Source organism: Chamaea fasciata, unplaced genomic scaffold (assembly GCF_029207755.1).
Source record: "Chamaea fasciata isolate MVZ Bird 193981 ecotype frontalis unplaced genomic scaffold, bChaFas1.0.hap1 SCAF_1, whole genome shotgun sequence".
In the NCBI taxonomy this organism is placed as follows: domain Eukaryota; kingdom Metazoa; phylum Chordata; class Aves; order Passeriformes; family Sylviidae; genus Chamaea; species Chamaea fasciata.
The window spans coordinates 98,373,686-98,394,995 of NW_027094086.1; the positions used below are offsets into that span (position 1 = coordinate 98,373,686).

The window sequence follows — 21,310 nt, forward strand, 5'->3', positions numbered from 1 at the left end:
CTATAAAAAACTAGGAATGAAACAGTTAACAAAGCAGTCCTACAGAAAAAGTACTCTTTAGACTTTTCATAATTATGTTTTAGAAGTTAGGAATCTCTTTAAGAATCTTCCTCTAGATAATAGGATTATATAAGACTATGAGTAGGTGAACAAGGGTTAATTAAGAATACAGGGCAGTCTTATACAAATATTTCTGCTTTTTCTGTTATGAAAACAACACATACCATGGAATAGTTACAAAAAGCAATATAAAGGGTTTTGTACACAAGTGCGAGGCAGAAGGAACACACACAGTGAGAAATTTGTACTTCAGGTTTCTAATGTCAAATACATAAATTTACATTCCCCAGGACTACCTGTTTTGAAAATGAAAAATTTAGAACTAAGGTCAATATGAATTCTCATTAATGACTCAACAACTCGTACACTTTTTCTCTCCTCAGTATAATAACAGCTAGTAGTATTTTCACGAAAGAACTCCTCAAATTAAAATGCAATCTCAGAAAGACAAAAGAATGAAGGCAGTCTTTTCGATGAAGGCCTCTGTCCACAATTGATATATTCAAGGCACTACTTAAGACACCTCTGAAATGTGAATTTTAAAAAAATCACTCTAAAAATTACTTAATGGGATTTTCTTTCCTTCTAAAGGGCTTCCAGTAAAATCAACATAAACACATATAGAGGACAAAAACCCTCTACCTTAACAATAACAACAGAACTGGATTTTTCAACATATCAATTAAAAAGGTACTATTAAATATCTCAGATTCTAAAGAGATTAATTTTGTATGTGAAAGTGAAGGCCAGATACATAAATAAAGTCAAATTAGGAATAAACTACAGAATTTCATGTGGACCAAGAATTTCACACTTAGAGATATAAAAACAAATGTCAGTGCCAACCCACTTTTTCACTGTTGCAATGTTCCTCTTCCGCAATCCTTTGTTTGTATACCTTCTGCAAGTCTTCCAGTTGTGACTGCAACTCTTGAACTTTTGCTGTCATCTCTTCTTCATGAGACTTCAAAATACAGGCAAAATTTTACTTATACAATTAATCATCTAACTATTCAAAACTTTAACTACAGTGGACATAAAGCAATCAACAAATGTTGTACTATACACAGAAAGGATATGCTTGATGTTTGTGTAAAAGCTAGATACACAAATTATACAGATCCTACAGAACAGACCAAGAACTGGTGCTTAACAAGACTTGGTAGGCCTCCAACAATAAAGATAACATAGTTACCATCACAGTTACATTTTTTTAAATTCCAAAAAGGTTCTATTTCTCTTGGTCACTAAAAGAGCATTCAAGTATAATCCAGTACGTGCATGAAGGTCATAACCTTTATGAAAGGGGTAGGTGACAACACAGAATTAATTCCTATATTATGGAAGTGACAAGGACCTAAATCCTTTCCTCAGCCACTCTCACAAAGATACTACTAAAGCAGTTTTAAGCACATTTTCCAAAACAATGACCAACAATTTCCTGTTCTCAAGGGTTTGGAAGGCAGTATTCCATGTGGAGGAAAGAAGCGGTAACAAGAATGGTAGGGAGGAAATTAGCTTTTCCTGTATAGGAGAAAAATAAGACCTAAATCCTAGGAAGTTAATCCATCTACATGGCACTTTACAAAAACAAGTATTTTTAAAAATTGTGTCTTCCTCTGGACTTTTTGTGAGAGAATATGTTAGGGACACTATAAAACAGCACTCCAATTTCTAGTGCATGTCTCTTGCTCAACAAAACTAAAACTCTAGTTTCACTCGTGCTAACCATACAGGGCAGTCAGTCAGCTGATGGCTCTACTAACACAGTAGTACTTCAAGGCAAATTAGTACAATTAATTAACTGATAACAAGTCCAGAACTGCTGATGGAAATTTTGTTCTATTCAAAATTCTCAGGAGTACAAATTATAATGATACAGAGTATTCTCTGGAAAAGTAAATGTAAGACTAGAAAGCTGATCTAGGCTTAATAGACTTACAGTATGCCATTACTAATAAAAAAAAAATATATTTCCCTCTAAGACCAATATTTAAGGTGTTCCTTGCACATGACTTAAGAAAAAAACACCTTCCCCATGCAGCCCCTCAGTCCAGAATGCATCACCAAAAAGAAACAAAGCAAATCTACCCACAAAAATGAGAAGACGCAGTATCTGAGCAATTTTTACAGTCTCAAAGTTTAAAAAATACACACGCTCAAGGAAAACCTTGCTCAAACATCACGATCTCCAAACAATGTTAGCTTCTATTTATTCCCATGATTTTTCTATGCTCTCAGAAGTGCATCAACAATTAATTGTTTCTAAGAATTTTTTTTTTTTTTTTTTACAGATAGTCATACTCCCCTGCTTAAAAATTCTCAATACTTGGCATATTCAGGGATAGTAATGGTTGTTGTTTGGGCTTTTGCAGATTTTTTGAGATTTTTGTCCACCAAGAATCTAAAATATTACAACTTGTACACAACTGTTTAATTAAATAAATCACAATTGAATGCACTTCATTCTTCGCTATAAAAGGTAGTTGAAAGGTTGAAAAGAAATTGAACTCAAAATGACAAATGACAGTTTTGTAAAAGGGACATACCTGTGAGCAATCATTTGGATAAACCCCTGAAGGGAGATTATTATTTTAAATTTGAAATTATAAGCAAGCAGGTGGGCTTCCAACATGCCACTAATCTGTATTTACAGTAAGAACTTATTGTTCTATATAGTACCCGGCATACCCTGAAAATGAACTACACGCTATTTGGATTTAATTACAGTTATAGACTAAGACTTCAAAAAGTTATAATTTCCCATATCTTAATCAGAAAGCCTATCCTGTACTCTTATGGAAGGCATTACAACAAATTAAAAGATACATAACTGAAGTTAGGTATTTTATTTTTAGCTCATAGTTAGGCTTAAAATAAACTTAATGGAAAGCAGCATTCAATTTTTCTCCAGTGATACACTTTAGTTGAAGAAAAAATACTTAGCTCCCAAATTAGAGGCTATGCTGATCCAAAAATCCTTTTACTAGGGTAACTTTCATGAAATCTTATGTGATGAAAGTTTTCATGAAAAAAAAACAACACATAAAGCAAAGTGGAGCACTTCACACATAAATCATATTAAGATTAACAGATGGAACGATTCTTGCTTGTCTTCAAGGACAAATACTCAAATCAGGTTAGATAATTTTTACCATCAGCCATGTTTAAAATGCAACAGAGAGCAACAAAATTATATGAGCAAAATTCATTCTTGCAACTGGCTTTGTTTTTGCTTCATCTTCTTACCATTTGAGACAAACTTCTCTGCACGATACAAAATTTCTCAAATGCATCATAAACCAAGTCAAGTATAAGTGGGGTAAAAGCTGGTAACTTCAGGCTAAATCTATTTCCTATTCTATTCTATTCCTATATCATTCTTCTTTCTATCGGAGATGTCAATGAACATTATATACAATTTAACATAAATATTTATATAAATTATATTCAATTTAACATAAATATCTTTCAACTTTTGAGATGCTTGAAGTACTTCTTTCAGAAAAAAATCCTTATAAATTATTTTTAAATTTCCTAAAATAAGAGAAATAAAGCACTCACACATTTACCTGTGAAAGATAGATACACAGAATACCTATGTATTCTGTAATTTAAAAAATCAAATTACCGCTTATTTCAGTTCCAGGTAACTGTCATTGCCATCATCAATGAGATGCAAAAAAATGACAGTGTTCATGTCCTCCAATTGCACATAAGTCAAATTAGTCAAACCTTCAAGATCATACAAAGACTACATCATGCTTGTTTCTGACATAAGGGAGGAAAGGACCAGAAAACACAGAGGAATTACACCTGCATAACTTAAAATCACATACCTATCTGGGCCTACAAAGTAAGGACCTGAATGGCAACACAATGCACACTGAAGTAAGAGAAATGTAAATCTTCCAGAAATGCAGAATTTAGACCTATTACAAAAAAAAACCCTACAAAACAAAACAAACAAACAAACCACACACACAAAACCCAAACCAAACAAAAAAAAACCCCAAACAAACAAACAAACAAAAACCAAAAAAACCCCCACCCAAACCCAAAAAACCCCCACCACCACCAAAACAAAACAAAACAAACCCCCACAAATCCCAAAAAACAACCTTGTTTGTTTTTTTTTTTTACATCAGTCAATTTTTCTAAATTAGGAAACAAAAGAAGGGGACTCTAAATGTAAAACCCTTCTAATGCTATTCATCCTGCTAGAAGTTCAAAAATCAGAGTGATACACATCAGCATGCTGACATGTTTGTAACTTTTAGTATGAAGCACTCAGTAATGTGAAGTACATAGCTCCTTGGACTGGTAACTGATCACAAACAGTCCGCTCACATCTATTACTGCTGGCTCTGTTCATGGAAAAGCCTCTTTTATTACACTGTTTGTGCAAAGAGTACTAAGATTAACAAAGTTAAAGCCTGCATTCCAATATGATGTAGAGTCTAGCACTGAAAACCATTTAATCTTTTTGACACATACAGGCAGGACTGGGACAATTTACTTGATTAAAAAAGGAGGCATCCTTGGTGAAGTATCCTTAAACTGAATTTGGCTGGTAACTTCTGGTTGAAATGTTACTAGAGAAAAATAATGTCTATCTGCAAATATCATGCAGAAAAACTGTTCATTACAAACAAACAAAAAAAAATCTTTACTAGCATAAAAACTATACAAACACACTGCATCCTGCATGGAACAGAACCTTACTTTAACGGCTATAGCACCAATCTCAGCAGGGCATCAGAGGAAGGAGACAGAATATGAGACTGCCCCATAAACACTGCATTTAAATCCTTATAAAAAACAATACACAACTGCCACCACCGCAACTCTAGTAAAAGCTTAAATGTCACTCAGTTTTGTCATTCCAGTCTGGCACACAAACTGCTCAAGATTGTAAGGACCTAGCCATCTAATTTTTATAAGAATGATCAGACTTAGGGCTTAATTTCTGATGTTTTTTCATGCCCATAAACCACAGAAACAAATATTATAATTGCAACCTGGGTCACCAGATATATTCAGTGCAATTCATGCAGTTTACTAGAAAGAACTAGTTTTTGTCTAGACATGCAATCAAAAAAGTTATTTTGAAATTTATGTAGTCATATCACTTTTCAAAATGGTACCTCAAGGATTTCTTCATATTTTTTCACAGTTCTTTTTAGATCATCATCTTTTTCAGCAATTTTTTTTTGCAACTGTGTTGTCTCTATGTGATGATTTTCTATTAACTCATTTTCTACCTCCTGGGCTTTACCTACAAAAAAAAGTTAGGCAGTATTAAAAAAGGCATGGTTTTGGTGTTTTTTTCCAATTATGTCATAACAGTATTTTAAAAATGCTTTAAAGTAACTATAAGGAAAACTTGCCAGGAAAATTCGTTTTTCCACACTATCAGTTACTATTATGTCCCTTGATCCTAACATGCACGAAATTTGTTGTCTGCAGTTTGGCACCTGGAGTAATTTTTTCTACTTGGCGCTCGTTCTAGTTTCTAAAAGATGACAACCAATATTTATCAACTAATTCTATCTCCTGTTCTGTCCAGAGATGTGATTGAAACTTTTGCAAATCTTCAGAAACTCCTCACCTCTAGGTGTACTTCTGTTACTGGAATCAAACCACACCTTCTTCTCATTTCTCTAATCTCCAATTTACACTATGGTGGCAAAATACTGAGAAGATGAAATATCTTGTACTCTATAACCACATTGTGCTAAAATCAGACATCATACCCAGTTGGTAGCTGTTAGTGGTTAGTGAATGAAGTCTGCAAGATGCAGCTAAGAAAATGCAATTCTGATTGTCAAATGGACCTAAGTTTTTCTAAAAGGTACTCTCCAGATGCCATATATTCAACAATGGAATGTTAAAGTTTGTGCTACTGGAGACAAAGTAGCATTGCAATGGAAACTTACTAATGCACTTTCATCTTCAAAATTTTACTCTCATTTTCTTTTCTTTTATACATATGACAGGAATACCTATGGCGATCACGGGTAACTCTTTGCCATGGCAGACATAAAGACTGCTAGATCAAAGATCCATCCTGCAGAACAGCTGCATATGTGTTTTCCTAATTGTACTACAATTATATTTAAGTTATTCCCTGAGCAAGAAAAGCTCTTTCCCTAAGTTCTCTAGACATTCATAAAACACATGTTGTGTTCATCACAGTCACAAACAAAACAACGATAACTAAAGATTCAGTTCTCTCTTTTACTGATTACAGTTTTATTAATACTTCACTTACTGATTGTCTCTTTTACTGCTGTTTCCAATTCTCTCTCTTTTTGAGCCAGCTGAGTATTGAACTCTCTTATTAATTGCTTTAGGGTGGAGTTGTGCTTTAACTCAATGTCTTCTTGTTCACACCTGTACAAAAATGCCAAAACATACAGCAAGGAGATAGAACATTTAAAGAGTGTGTGAAAACACAAGGCAGCACAAGAGATGTGGAAATTTCTTCAGAACTATTTTAGAATGGGGTGATTTTGAATTATATTAATTCTGTGAGGTTAAGGAAGGCTTTTTCTTCCTCTCCTAATTCACCTGGTAGGCATAGGTGTTTCATTTAAAAACAACCCAGAATTGAACCTTTTCAAAGATACGGAGTTTTTGCGGAGGAAGTGCAAGAACTCAGCAACATTTAGAATTTTTAGGGACGTTTTAGAATTGTTTGAGAAAATATTAAGAGTGCTGAACAGAACACCACATTTTGTGCAGTAGGTATGAACAGTTATTGATGTAATCTGAACATGAAGCTCTCAGTACTAAGTTTGTTTCCCGACTGAGAAAAATAGCATTATATTATATGCTTCAGCAATGTTGAAAATTACCATTGCTGAAACAGATCAGAAATGGTATTACTCTGCCAAATGTCAAACCTCTTTTCTTTCTGTTTCTTTATGTTGTCTTAGAACAAATAAAGAAAAATATCATTTACTATTTCCTTGTTACAAACTGAGCTTTAGGAAGGTATTCTTGAAGATTTAGTGGCTAGAGATAAAATACAGAAATGGTAACACAAATGGTAACAAAGAATTTACCTGATTTTCTGCTCCATTTCCTCTATGGACTCCTTCTTTACTATGTCAAGTTCTTGCTGATGTTCCTTTCGCAGAGTACGTAAGTCTTTTTGAAGATTATTCACCTCTTTGCATAGTTTCTGTTTCTCCCCTTCGGTCTCTTCCAGCTTAGTCTGTAAGTCCTTCTGCTGGTTCTCCATATCAACTAGTAACTTCTGCAGCTCCAAAACAGATCCGGCCTTTTCTTCAGCATTTTCCTCCAAAGCTTTAAGACTGTCATTTCTTTCACCTAACAGCTGCTGTAAACATTTTAGCTTTTCTTCATATCTTAAACTCATATCTTCCATCTCAATCTTATGCACTTCATTTTTCTTCACTATATTATTTTCTAACTCTTTTATCTTCTGTTCTAATGACTGACTAACTGCCTCCTTTTCCTGCATTTTTTTCTGTAAATCTCCAATTGTATTCTCCATATCAAGATATTTTTGTTCTTTAACTTTCAATTCTTCCCTACTGCTTGCTAAAACACCACCACAACAAGCATGCTCATCTGCTAACAATGAGTATTTTTTTGTTTGCTCCTCAAGTTCTTTCCTGAGACTTTTGGTCCTAACCTGCTCTTCCTGATGGCTCTTCTCAACACATTCTAGTTTTTTAAGGAGTTCTTTCTGTTTGTTTTGCAGTTCCAGATAACAGTCATTACTCTCTCGTATTTCCCTCTCATACTTCTGTAATAATGCATCTTTTTCAGTTAAGCCCGTCTGTAACACCTGCATTTTCTCTTTGTATGTCTGTTGGACACTGTCAAGTACATTATTTTTTTCTTGTTCTACAGCAGCTTTTAAACTCTCTACTTTTTCCAGCATCTCCTTCTCTAATTCTCTGGAATCTCTTGTTGACTTAATTTTTTCTTCTAATGACTCAATTTTGGCTTCTCTCTCCTGTACTTTCTGCTTCAACTTTCTTAATTGATCCTCCATATCTTGCTTAAATTTGTGTTCCTTTTCTTCCATCTGAGAGAGTAACTGCTTTCTAATAGAACCTATTTTTTGCTCTGCCTTCTTTTTCAGATCGGTCAGCTTAGTGCCGTTCTCTGTATTCAGTCTCTCTTCTAATTCTTTCAGTTCTTCCTCTTTCCTTTTAAGCATCACTGACTTTACCTTATCAAATTCCTTCTCCTTTGCTTCAAAATCAGCTTTCAGTGAACCTATTTGCTTCTCAAGATTAAGCACTTTTTCTTCAGCCTTCTTATATCTATTTTCCTTTTCAAAAGCCACCTTCTCTGCCTGATGGAGTTGCCAAGCTATTTCTTTTTTCTCTGTGTTTTTTTGTTCATTACACTTTTTCAGTTCCTCCACCAAGGAATCATTTTCTAAAGTTTTCTGAGCAATGTCTTTTTCTAGTTCAGCAATTTTTGCTGCTTGTTTTTTTAACTTCAAGACTAACTGACTTTCCTCTTTCTCCCTTCTGTTTTGCTTTTGTTCCAATTCACTTTTTAAACTATCAAGATTCCTGCTTTGTTTAGCCAGCTGTTCCTTCAGTTTATTTAGCTCTTCATCTTTTTTGCTGGCTTCAGTATTGCTTAATTCAAGTTTGCTCTGCAAATCTTTGATAGTATCATGATTTTGTGTAAACCTGGTTTGTGCTTTCATCTTCCACTCTGACAGCTGCACTGTGCAATGATCTATCTGATCAAGAGCTGATGCTTTTTCTTGACTCAGTATCTCAACTCTGGATGATAACTCTTCTACTTGATTTAACAACTGCAACCGATCCTCCTGATGTTGTTTGCTTAACAGAGATTTGGCTGCTTCCTTCTCTGTTAAACTTACTGTGCTTTCGAGTCTAACATTAAGGTCAGTAACTGTTTTGCTGAGAGCAGACACTTCAGATTGTTTTTCTTGGAGTTCTTTCCTCATTGATGTGACAGCATTGATATTTTCAGATAACTTTTTCCTCAGCTGTGTTATGCAAGTTTCTTTCTCTGATGCTGCTTGCAGCTGATGTCCTCCCTCTTTTTGCAATTGTTCCTTTTCTGTTACAAGTCCTTCAATATCAACTCTCATGGACATAATTAAATTGTCCTTTTCCTGCAGTTCTTGCATGGACATTTGCAAAGAAGCAGTAGCAGCAGAATGATGCTCTGTTATTTCTCTAAGTTGAGCTTCTAGTTCAGTTATCTTATTTGTTTTGATTAACATTGCTTCTTTAATTTTTGCAGTTCGTTGCGCACAGTCAGCAATTCTACATGTTACTATGCCAATCTTTTCACTACATTTTTCAATTAATTCATTGCATTTAGTTTGCAATGAAGCTTCAGCATTCTTCCAAGCATCTAACTGGGCTGTAAGTTCACCTGACAACCTTTTAAACTCAGTTTCTTTTAGCTGAATTGCCTCCATTTTTTTCTCATAATTTTCGTGATCTTTATACTGAGAAGATTGCACAGTTTGGAGTTTCTCTTCAAGGGTTTTTAGTGTATCAGCCAGCTCAGTAATTTTGGCTTTGTCCTTCTGTTCAACTGCTTTCTGCTTACTGAGCTGTTCCTGAAGTCCTGTCTGCTGTTTCAGGGACTGTTTAAGATCACTTTCCAATTTTTTCAACTGCGTTTTCAGGTCACTTTCCTTATCTGAAAAAGCATTCATCTTAGCCACTGACTGCCTCAGCTGTTCTTGCAATTCCTTCAGGCACTCCTCCCTTTTCACTTGTTCTTCCTTCAGTTGGGTTATTTCTGTTCTGGAGTCCTCCTTTTCAGCACTGAAGATGAAAAGCTTCTGTTTTAAGTCCCGAACTTCCTGCTCCTTCTCTTGCAGTTCCATATCATGTTCTTCCTTGAGCTCTTCAATCTGCTGATTAAGCTTCTTTTCCCAACTTTGGATTACTTCTTCCAATTTCCTCCTGTGGTTCTCAGCAAGACTGTCTAGTTGCTCTTTCTGATTAGATTCCAGTTTTGACACTGCATCATTGATTCCAGATGAGCAGGCATGTGCCATTTCCAAATTTTTAGTATTGAATTCACTCTCTTTCTGATTGAATTCCAACTGCTTGTTTTCAAGCTCTTTTTTCAGTTTAGCTTCCTGCTCAGCAAGTTTATTTTTGAAAGTTTCCTGCATATCTTTTGATTTCTCTTTCATTTTCTCCACTTTCTTCTCCTGACATTTCAGTTTACTTTCATACTCTCCTTGTAAAGCACTAATTTTCTCCTCCGCAGCTAACAGTTTCTGTTTAAGCTCTTCCACTTGCTTGTTCTGTAACTTCTTCATGTGCTCCATTTCATTTTCCTTCTCAGTCAGACTTCTCTTCATCTCATCAGCTGTTCTTTGTAGGTCTTTCACCTGACATTCATATTGCTGTGTTAGAGTGGTTATTTTCCATGTATTTTCATTGCTTTGCTCCTCTAGTTTTGCAGACACTTGGAAAAGTTCAGCTTCAGATCTTTCTGCAGATTCCTTCATTTTCCATTCATGTGCTTTTAACTCCTCCAAATACCTGTCTTTCTCCTCCAGTGACTGTTTGAGCTTGTTGAGCTCCTCTTTAAGTACCTTCTCAACACCTTGTATAGACATTTCATGCTCTTTTAACATTGTTTCAATCACTTCATTGTGCCGTTTCCTCTCTTCTTCCAACTTTCCTTTCAATTCTTGCTTTGCTTCACACACTTTACTATTTAACTCTGAGAGCTCTTGTTCTAAATCATGCCGTATTTTTAATGCTTCTGATAGCTCAGAAGATAGTGCTTCTAATTCTGTTTGTTTCACATCAAGTTTTTCTAATGTTTTTTCATTCATCTCTTCTATGTGTGCACAGAAAATTGTTTCTTTCTCTTTCAAAATGGTTTGTATCTCTTCTTGTTGTTTCTCTCTCATTTTTTCTATTTCAGTTTTTTGCTGTTGCTTTAAAATTTCAAGTTTTTCTGTCCAAAACTTTTCTTGCTGCTGTTTCATGTTCTCCAGTTCTTTACTGTGTTTTTCAATCATGTCATTGATTTCCTTACTGCGCTGTTTTTTTTCAGACTCTAAGAGACTATTTAATTCCTCTGACTGCTTTCTGTCATCTTGCGAATACTTTGCAAGAGAGCTTTCCAGTTCAAGAATCCTCTGTTGGAATACAATTATAAAAGAACATGAATATTCAAAAGGTAACAATTTGATTAAATTTTTAAAAATCTTACCAGGTTCACATAACTACAGGTCACTTATTCCATTATTTTTAGTGAATGTCAACTTCTTCTATAAGCCTTTCATCCATCTGGCTTGTTCTCACTTTTGCCTCCATTATGGACAATTAGTTAATTAATAAAAACTTTCTATTTCACTGCAGTGAAAATAAACTCAAAAACTTGAAAAGAATGTAACTAATTCAAAAAATGTAAGTCATGTGATATTTATGAGGTATTTATTATATTTATGAGAGCATTTTCTTCCTAAACTAAAGTACCAGCATATAGGATGAAAAATATATGAAATTTACAATAGTATTATGGAGTTTTGTACCTGCCTATTGATTTATCATACTTCTACCTCCCATGGAAATGCTGCTGTACAACTTTAATGCTTCTATAGGCAAAACTTCCAAACTAATATCTGTGAGTGGTGGAATAATGTACTGTTGGGGGTTAGGTTTGTTCCTTCTTTCTCTAAAGAATTTTTTCCCCACAAGTTACCAAGGAGACCAAGTGCTGGATACTTGAGAGTACTTAACCGAAACAAAGAAGTGGACAAAGGTGGAAGGGGGAGATAATGCAGGTAAAAGACAAAGCTTGAGGCAGCTGCGTGCTTTTCTTTTTCTGGCGTTCGAGGAGACGCGTGTCTGCCGCTCCTCGAGGATCTCAGCCCTCCTCGAGGATCTCAGCCGCCGCAAAGCACGCCGAGTGGACGCGTGTCTGCCGCTCCTCGAGGATCTCAGCCGCCACAAAGCACGCCGAGTGGAGAACGGCGGTTGCTGGCTAAAAGAGTTTCACTGTGGCCAAAGGGATCCAGTCCTGAGAAATCTACTATCACCAGTTCGGCCTGAATACTGAGTTTTCCCTGCCACCTGCGGGAGCTGGTCCAAGCCATGCCTCGCCTTCGGCTTCTTCGGCGCTGCTCGTCTTGCTGCAGTGTGACCCTGCACCCCCTGCGCTGCCGGGACATCCTGCCCCTGCCTGCCGGGACACCCTGCCATCCCAGCTACCAGCCTGGGACTTTTCCACTGTTTCAGCTTGGTGCTCTGGGGATCCTGTAGGGACACCGAAACCAAACTGCCCTGGGTTTTGTGAAGCAAAGCCCTCAAGGTTCTTGGTACTGTTGTCGCTTGTCATTAATGCTGTAGTTGTTTCGTGGGGGGGGGGGGGGGAGTTTTTTTGTGTTTGTTTACTTTGTATTACATACTAGTAAAGAACTGCTATTCCTATTTCCCAAATCTTTGCCAAAGAGCCTCTGATTGTAATTTTACCTGGCAAATACCTGTCTTCCCAAACCAAGACAGATTTTGGCGCCCAACGTGAGGCTTGAGGGCACTGAGAAAAAAAAAGGGAAGAGAAATAGCGGTTCTTAACTAACCTAGTACTTTCTTTTGTGTGCGTTGGATATAAAAACCTCATTAGGCTGCATCATGTGGTCTAACTTAGCCTGGTTTAGATGGCATGTAGTTGTGGCTGTATTCCTTCCATTTGCAAGCCCTTATCTAAACATGGGCCCTATAACTAAAGCTACTGTGACTGTCATCCAGTTTATTTTATGGCTTAGTAAGGTGAAGAACTCATAGATTTTTAATTTCCTCTGGAAGGCAGGCACACGGATTCAGGGCTATCGTACACTAACTGTCTGTTTTTTGGAGTTACTTCAACAATGGTACCTACTGTGAGGAAATGACACCGGGGGAGGTTTTTTTTGTTCCCCAACCTTTTACCCATCTCTTTAGGTCTGCCCCACCAGTTTTTGAAGGGTTTAAATCCTCTCTGAATGCTAATGATATCATACAATAGCTGGTGCTGCTAATATGCGTATTCTGTTTAGCATTCAGAGATAAGGGAAGATTGACCTGGATAACCACCCTGATACCTACCCCACAGAATAGGGATGATACCCTAGAGCCTGACTCTGCCCCACAGCCTGCCTCAGAAAGAACCCACCCGGATTGGGTTGAGGTTCTGGTAAAAGAGATGCATAAGATGGGCCAGATGCTGAAGGAGTACATTTCCCCAGTTCATAAAAAACCTTTCCCCTGCCCCGAGAAGGCAGAGACCATTAGTGCAGCAGTGGAAGCCACCACTAGTTAGTTAGAGCTACCCTGTGCCTCATGCTACTGCCCAAAACACCATCCTGAGCCTGAAAAAACAAGTCCTGTAAAAACATGGCACCCCTAAGAGAATCGAGTCAAACAATAAGACCCATTTCAAAAATAGTCTTATAAGCACCTGGGCTAAAAAACATGGCATTGAGTGGGTATACCATATTCCTTATCATGCACCAGCAACCAAAAAAGTTGAACAGTACAATAGCCTGCTTAAAAATACCATAAAAGCACTGAGTAAAAGAACCTTCAAGAATTGAAATATTAATTTAGCAAAAGCCACCTAGTTAGTGAACACTCGAAGTTCCACCAACCAAGCAAGTTCTGCCCAATCTGAACCCTTGCAAACGACAAACAAAAATAAAGTTCCAGTAGTACACATGAGAAGTATGCTGAGAAAAACTATTTAAATTAATCCTGCCTCCAGCAAAGACAATCCCATCCGTGGGGTTGTCTTCACTCAAAGACCAGGTTGCACCTGGTAGGTGATGCAAAAAGATGAAGAGACCCGATGCATACCTCAAGGAGACCTTGTTTTGGGGTGAACTACCCATAACAATGTAACTGTATCCATATTTGCATATATATATTTTTAACAGTTAAAACTCAATGTAATATGTTGGTATGGGAAAAAAATTCGGGGTGGATAATGTCGGGGGTTAGGTTTGTTCCTTCTTTCTCTAAAGAATTTTTTCCCCACAAGTTACCAAGGAGACCAAGTGTTGGATACTTGAGAGTACTTAACCGAAACAAAGAAGTGGACAAAGGTGGAAGAGGGAGATAATGCAGGTAAAAGACAAAGCTTGAGGCAGCTGCGTGCTTTTCTTTTTCTGGCGTTCGAGGAGACGCGTGTCTGCCGCTCCTCGAGGAGCTCAGCCGCCGCAAAGCACGCCGAGTGGAGAACGGCGGTTGCTGGCTAGAAGAGTTTCACTGTGGCCAAAGGGATCCAGTCCTGAAAAATCTACTATCACCGGTTCGGCCTGAATCCTGAGTTTTCCCTGCCACCTGCGGGAGCTGGTCCAAGCCCTGCCTCGCCTTCGGCTTCTTCGGCGCTGCTCCTCTTGCTACAGCGTGACCCTGCACCCCCTACGCTGCCAAGACATCCTGCCCCTGCCTGTCGGAACACCCTGCCATCCCAGCTAGCAGCCCGGGACTTTTCCACTGTTTCAGCTTGGTGCTCTGAGAATCCTGAAAGACACCGAAACCAAACTGCCCTGGGTTTTGTGAAACAAAGCCCTCAAAGTTCTTGGTAATGTTGTCGTTTGTCATTAATGCTATAGTTGTTTAGTGGGGGGGGGGGAGTTTTTTTGTGTTTACTTTGTATTACATACTAGTAAAAAACTGCTATTCCTATTTCCTAAATCTTTGCCAAAGAGCCTCTGATTGTAATTTTACCTGACAAATACCTGTCTTCCCAAACCAAAACATGCACAAACTTGCATTAGCAGATAATACAGTCTTACTCATTACATAAAGCAAAGGACACTTCAAAAACTCAAGCAGATCTTTTTGCTTACTTGGAGGGGGTGCATTCCCTCCTCCTTTTTAGGTTGCACTGATATGTGAGAAATGCTCATTAGGCCTCAGCCTTGAAAAAACAGCACCTGTACTCTGCTCTTCCTAAGCTTATCAGAAGTCCCGTCTATTCTCAAGAACTGTTGCTGTCTAATGAACTCGGGTTTTCCTTATGAACAGCATTGGAAACTATTTTTCTTGCCTGACTGGCATAACATCTGTGTTCTCACACTTTCAAAGAAAGTGCCAACAGATACTGTGGCCAGGATGAAACACTGTTATGACTAAAGCCCACTCTCTACAGATCCTGTAAACAGTGGTCCAAAATGAGGCCCTTTGAGCCCTCCTGGACCACAGCAGGCTGCAACCAGCATCTCCCTCTGAGTGGGATACCTGTCAGAACTAGCAACCTCTCAAGATTTTTGTACTTGGAGGATCAACAAAAAATTACAAATACTTGAGGCTCAACCCTTCACTCACTGGGGAGATACAAAGGCCTCCAAGGTGCAAAGGGAAGTTTTCACAGGCACCTTGCTTGCACTAACTCTTTATGTCTGTGTGCATATACATGAGCATATGCTATAGCAAAGCTAGGAGAAATGCTGCTTTCTTAGATTTTAAAGCACCTTAGGTACCTATGTAAGTTAGACCTGTAGTAAGATTAAGTCATTAAGTTATAAGCCAGGAGGAATGCTGCTAAGCGTTTTCTTTGCTAAGTTGCTAATTTTAATTTATAGGTTAGGTTAAATGCTGCTAAATGTTATTCCTCTGTTAAATTATGCTAAGATTTTAAGTTAGGTATAAGTTAAGTTGAGTTAGGTATAAGTTAAGTGCTATTCATTTGTTAAACTGTTGGGTTTAAGGGATAATTTAAGTTAAAGTACTCTTTAGTTTGAGTGCTGTTAAACTTTTAGGCCGTATTTCTTTTCATCTGTGCTCTCACTGTCTTTGTCACATGCACCCAAACAAACACACACACGCACACACACCCCCCCCCATACCCCCCCCCCATACCCCTCCCCCCCAGATAGTTCTCAGTTCATTTCTATTTGATTGCCTGGATTTTGTTTGGTTTTGTTGTTGCTTGTTTTTTCTTAGTGTGCTCTAACCGTCCTATAAGTGGTAAAGTGAATCTTACCAATGAACTTTGTTGTGCTGTTGCTTAGTATTAAATCTGGTTTTTACTGATACCCTTGCTGCTGATTTTCTAAGTGATCTCAAACACCCGTTTGTACTTTTAGTAAAGTATCCTTACAAGCATTTGTAAGGTAGCAGTACCCAGAATTTAAACAGCCTGAAATTTAACTCCTCTTTATAACATACCTAAAGATTAAATAGATGGATATAAATTCATATCCCACAACATGGTGTAAAGTGAATGTATTTCTATATTTTGCCACCAAATCTTAAAAAAACTAGGGGCAGCAGAATAGCATGGCAATATATTAAACTTTTGTCAGTTTAATTCCACAAAACCCAATCACAACAAATCACCATTTGTAAACCTGTCACAGTTAAACACATACTTGTAAATGCTTAGTCTTTTGGAATCTTTACTCACAGTTCTGCAAGTCTCAACTTCTTGATGCATCTTCTGAACTTTCTTGTCACACTCAGACTGTATGGCTTTCTTCTGCAGCTCTAATTCTTCTAAGGCTAGGGATTCTTGCTGCTCTTGCTCTTGAAGGGCTTTTAAGCACTCACTCTGATTTTTCTCCTGCATGAGGAAGTACAACAAAACAATAAACTATAAATGTAGTCATCATACCTTCAAGAACATTATGATAGGATATTTTCAAGTCAGTTAATAGGAATCAAACACTAATCACCTTTATCTTCTACACAAAAACACATGGAGTTTGCATTTGATTTGTGAAAACATAATTGTAATAAATCACTTCCTTTTCTTCTTGGAAACCATTTGTGTTTGCATGAAAAACATAATGCAGTCAAGCCTTCCATTTTGGTTTGTTTACCAAAACTAATTGAGAATAGCATCTGAGAGGAATGAAGTCTGTTCTCACTTGATTCCACTGCTAAAATACTTTTAAGCTTCTGTTTCTTACAATTAAGGAAGCAACCTGTGAAACAGGTAGAAAAATATACTCAGGACAGGGCTGTTGAGTTCTCTCAGTCCTAATCACTATCCATCATGGAGAGGCACAAAAACCGATGCACTATTTGTAACAGATATACAGAGATGATATATATATATACATAATATGTTATATATATATATCAACTCTTTAGGGAAAACTATGTTATTATCTATAGTGGATTACAGTTCATGAAAAAGTGCAAAGAATTCCAACAATTCTTCCAAGTCTGATCTAGAAGAAAATTCTTTTTCTGATGTCAAACACTATGAATAGTTAACCCTGTTCACATAACACAATACAACCAGAGTAATTATACAAAACACTTTTCAAACAGCCTCATTTCTTGTACTTCTTTTACTCTAGTTGCTGGGGCTGACTGCCAATGATCCATAGGAAAGTATTAAAAAAGCAAGTCTAAAAAATTTTCAAAAAAATAAAGAGTTTCCATAAGATACAGCTGTTACTTAGTACTGATAGTAATAAGTTATCATTATTCAGTCTGGATCATTGCAGCTGCTTTCCTTTCACGTTGTTGAAGTCTCTGAGCTATTTGACTTTTGGAGAGTACTCCTATCTTTGAGGACAGAAAGAACTCTCACTGTAGAATAGTGTCAACCCAAGGTTTCTAATCCCAACTCACACTTAGAGAAACGTCTTTCTATGCATTTTAGGTTTACTTACAAGAGCTGCCTTCATCTTCTCCCAGAGTACCTTTTCTTGAGCCTGTAATCTCTCATTTAGCTCCTGATCTTTGGTAGCCAGTTCTTTTTTATGGATTTTTTCTAGTTCAGCAACTCGTTCCTCTGAAGACTTCTGTGAATCAAATTCAGAAAAAACTCATTTCAAAATATTAACTAACAAAACACTTCCTACTTTTTCTTAATAAGAAAATAGTGCAACAGACAGAAGACACTGGAACCATCTCTTTGCTCCCTTTGAATAAGTTATGACCACCTGAAGTGCTTACTATTAAGCCCTGACAATTCTTATTTTCAAGCTTGAAGTTATCCTTCTTCCTTCTCAAGTCTTTGATAGTTGTACTAAAGGGAACACCGCATTTTCGAAAGACTCTTCTTCCAAGTCAAACTTAGTGTTTTCAGTTAAAACATGATAATACATTGGAAAAGGAACTTTCTTGAAGCTTTCCCAGTATTTTTATTTCATAAGCCAGAAAGTCAGGAGGTAATACTCTATGTAGACAGTTATCTACAACCTACATACACGCTTCATTTAAGAATAATTTAAGCATGTCAGTCGTCCCCTTAAAGCATTAGCGTATTCTCTTAGAAAAATTAATACCATTATGAATGTCAACACAAGAACTGTAAGTTAAGGGTGTTCAAATTTACAGCTTTGCAAGGCATGTGAAATACTCCAGCAATTCCTACCTAAATACACCACATGAAGCAAATTATAGAAATTCTTAACCAGCAAACAATGTGGCAACAAGTTCTTAAGCATTTACACATACTCAGCTAGGATAATGATCAAAAGCTAAAAGTGATTAAAACCAAAAATCCTGGTGGAGACATGTGAGCTTCCTGACATTTATCTCTTCTTTTTGTCCCTGTTTAAAGTCTCAAGTGTACTTTTAATCAATAATTTTATTAAATACTGTGAAGCAAAGAGTAATACTATTTATTTTCATATGTCATTAATGAACTGATTTAAATCATTTTTGCTGGAGCAAAAAAAACTATGAGGAGTTTTCTATTTTTCATTAAGTGAGTCTTTAATCACAGAAAATATTTTTTATAGGTTTTATTAACAAGCAAAAGCTTTAAAATAGAGTTCTGCCATATTGATGTATCTTACAACAGTGGCTTAACTGTAATAAAGTTTTTACCTTCATAATCTCTACCACCTCTTGTTTCACTCTGGTTAATTCCCGCTGAAGATTTACTCTCTCTTCTTCACTTGCCTTTTCTACTGCTTTAATTTTTTCATCCATTTCTGTCTGCAGTTTTTTCCGGGCTTCCTCTGTCTTTTGAGCAATACTTAGAGCCTTCTCAAGCTCTTCAAAAGCTGCCAAGAAAAAAAAAGTAAATGATAATTGAGAAGTATTTATATATATTGTGATAGAAGAATCACACAAAAAGGGAAGAATGAACTTAGAAATTCATCCAGAACTCACATGTTCATTTTCTAGAAAGAAAAGAGAACTCACAAATAGATGTGAATTTCTTCCAATTCATCCTGCAGCTTCTATTTCTCTGCCTAAAATCACTATAATATGCATAAACCATATTAATGAATGAACTATAACACTCCTCTCTATATCTGCTGAGTAAACTTTGAAGAAGTGGAAAATAGCTGCACAAAGAAAGGTAATTCACACTAAAGCAAGCAAACAGAAACAAACCAAGAATGACTACTATGCCATTGAGTTATTAGAGGAGAGTATCTCCTGAATATAACATTGATGTATAGTACCAGGCACTTTATATACCTAAGAGTAACTCCAAAACTGTAAAACCTAGAGAATCGTTTCTTTTAACTGTGTTCCACAGAGTCCACAGAGATGGCTTTGCTAATTTCATTATCTCACTATTTACATTTAATGTATGCTTCTACCAGTGTAGTAGCTGAGTGTTAAAAAGACTGTCCCATGCTTCTAACTTCACAAATAAAATGTAAAAAAAAATAATTTAAAAGTTAAGATTTTCTCCCAGAAAGCTTGAATAGCTATAAGTTGTTTCAAAAGAATACTCAAGCTGCAGTGTGGAAATTTTTTACTCTTGCACAGGATGCACAAATCCGCTGAAACACATTTTAATTTACAAAATAGATGCAATAATTCCACAGCTTCATCTCATGCTAAGGAGAAGTATTCTAACATGCTTTATTCACTTCAAAGATGATAATTTAGATATAAAAAGAAAGCAAATAAATTCCAGTATTGTGAGCTTGTTTATTCATTCAATCCCCCCAAAACTCACTAAAACAGATATCAGAATCTATACAGAATTACACAAGATTAGAGTTCAATCATTATTAGGGATATCTCTTGTCCTGAATGGATCATGAATGTGGAAAATTCATGCATCTGTTTATGCAGCATATTAGAAAAATTCAGTCTCAGAACTTCTGCTATATGGTTAGTACTTTGCATAACAGAATTATGGCAAAACACTTCTGTAAAATTCAAAATCACACTGCCAATATCAAGACTGTAATTTATCAGAGCCCAATCCCCTAAAAGTATATTATTTTATTATAACCTGGACTACTTGGACTCTGTTTTGCAAGGGAACAGAAAAAAAATTTTTTTGAAGTGTTCTTTATTATGCTAAGCTTTCTTCCAGTAAATTCTGTCCCCAAAAGAAAATCGTAACAGACTCACACATCTCTAGTTTATTTGATTCATCATTAGTTAGTAGGCATTCACGGTTATAAAAACCTTTGCTTTTTTGTAAATCATCTTTAATAACATTCAGGCACGTGTTTGAGAAGTGAGCAGTAATTTCCATTCCCCATCTTTTGATAACATTAAAAACTGAAGATTTTAACCACAGTCTATACTTTTGAGACAGTGCTGCAAATGTTTTCAAGGAACTTAATTTCATAAAACTGGATTCACCCAAATTCTGATCTTTACAGAATTCTCTTCTCTTTTTTGAGGAAGCCTTTTTCTGACTACTCACAGCAACAATCATATTTTAAGGCAAAATGGGGCCGTTATTGACTCTGGCAATACCAAAGCAGACTACTGTATCCACTTTTCCACTCCTGGTTCTGCTTCAAGGCTAAAACTATTACAAAAAATTCAGATCACTACTGATTGTTTCAAGCAGGAAAACAGTCTAAAATGTAATACAAGCATGTACAAGGCTTATAGCTCCTTATTTAGCACAGTTCTTCACAGCCCTATCAAGGCATTTGCCACCTGCAATCTGCAGGACTCAAGTTCTCCCCCCTTGCCACAGCAGTCACAAGTTGATTATGAATACAGCCTGCAGAACTGTGTTTGGAAAATGGTAATGACCTCCCTGATGCTCCTCTCAGTCCTAACAAAAGCAGACCAAGCAAAACTGGCAAAATCCTTCAGTATTACAGCATCATCTTTTTTTTAAACCAAACAAAAACCCAACCAAACAAGCAAACAAAAAATATCAAACAACAACAACAACAAACCACAAAAAAACCCAACACCCCGCCCTATGGACCTTTGCAAAGTATAGCAAGTAGAACATTAAGTTATTTCACTTTTCCATACACATTTTCTGATTCTTGTTCTGAGCATCATGCATGTTATTTTCATTTGAGAAACCTGCTACTTCTGCAAAAGGAAAGAGAATATGTTTGCCATAG

General features: G+C 36.6%; 1 protein-coding gene across 9 annotated transcripts in view; it reads right to left on the reverse strand.

The window, feature by feature from the left end:
* Positions 1–21,310, reverse strand: part of GOLGA4 (golgin A4) — a 79,034-nt gene that overhangs the window by 14,755 nt on the left and 42,969 nt on the right. For 7 of the 9 annotated variants that reach the window (XM_066190592.1, XM_066190606.1, XM_066190586.1 and 4 more), the window contains 7 exons: positions 18,846–19,024; positions 17,681–17,812; positions 16,462–16,617; positions 7,131–11,209; positions 6,335–6,456; positions 5,208–5,338; positions 911–1,024 (listed from right to left, as the gene is read on the reverse strand). In XM_066190592.1, coding sequence (XP_066046689.1) covers positions 911–1,024; positions 5,208–5,338; positions 6,335–6,456; positions 7,131–11,209; positions 16,462–16,617; positions 17,681–17,812; positions 18,846–19,024 — 4,913 coding nt within the window. The remainder of the gene's footprint in view (positions 1–910; positions 1,025–5,207; positions 5,339–6,334; positions 6,457–7,130; positions 11,210–16,461; positions 16,618–17,680; positions 17,813–18,845; positions 19,025–21,310) is intronic. The other 2 variants (XM_066190598.1, XM_066190612.1) reach the window with 2 other exon arrangements.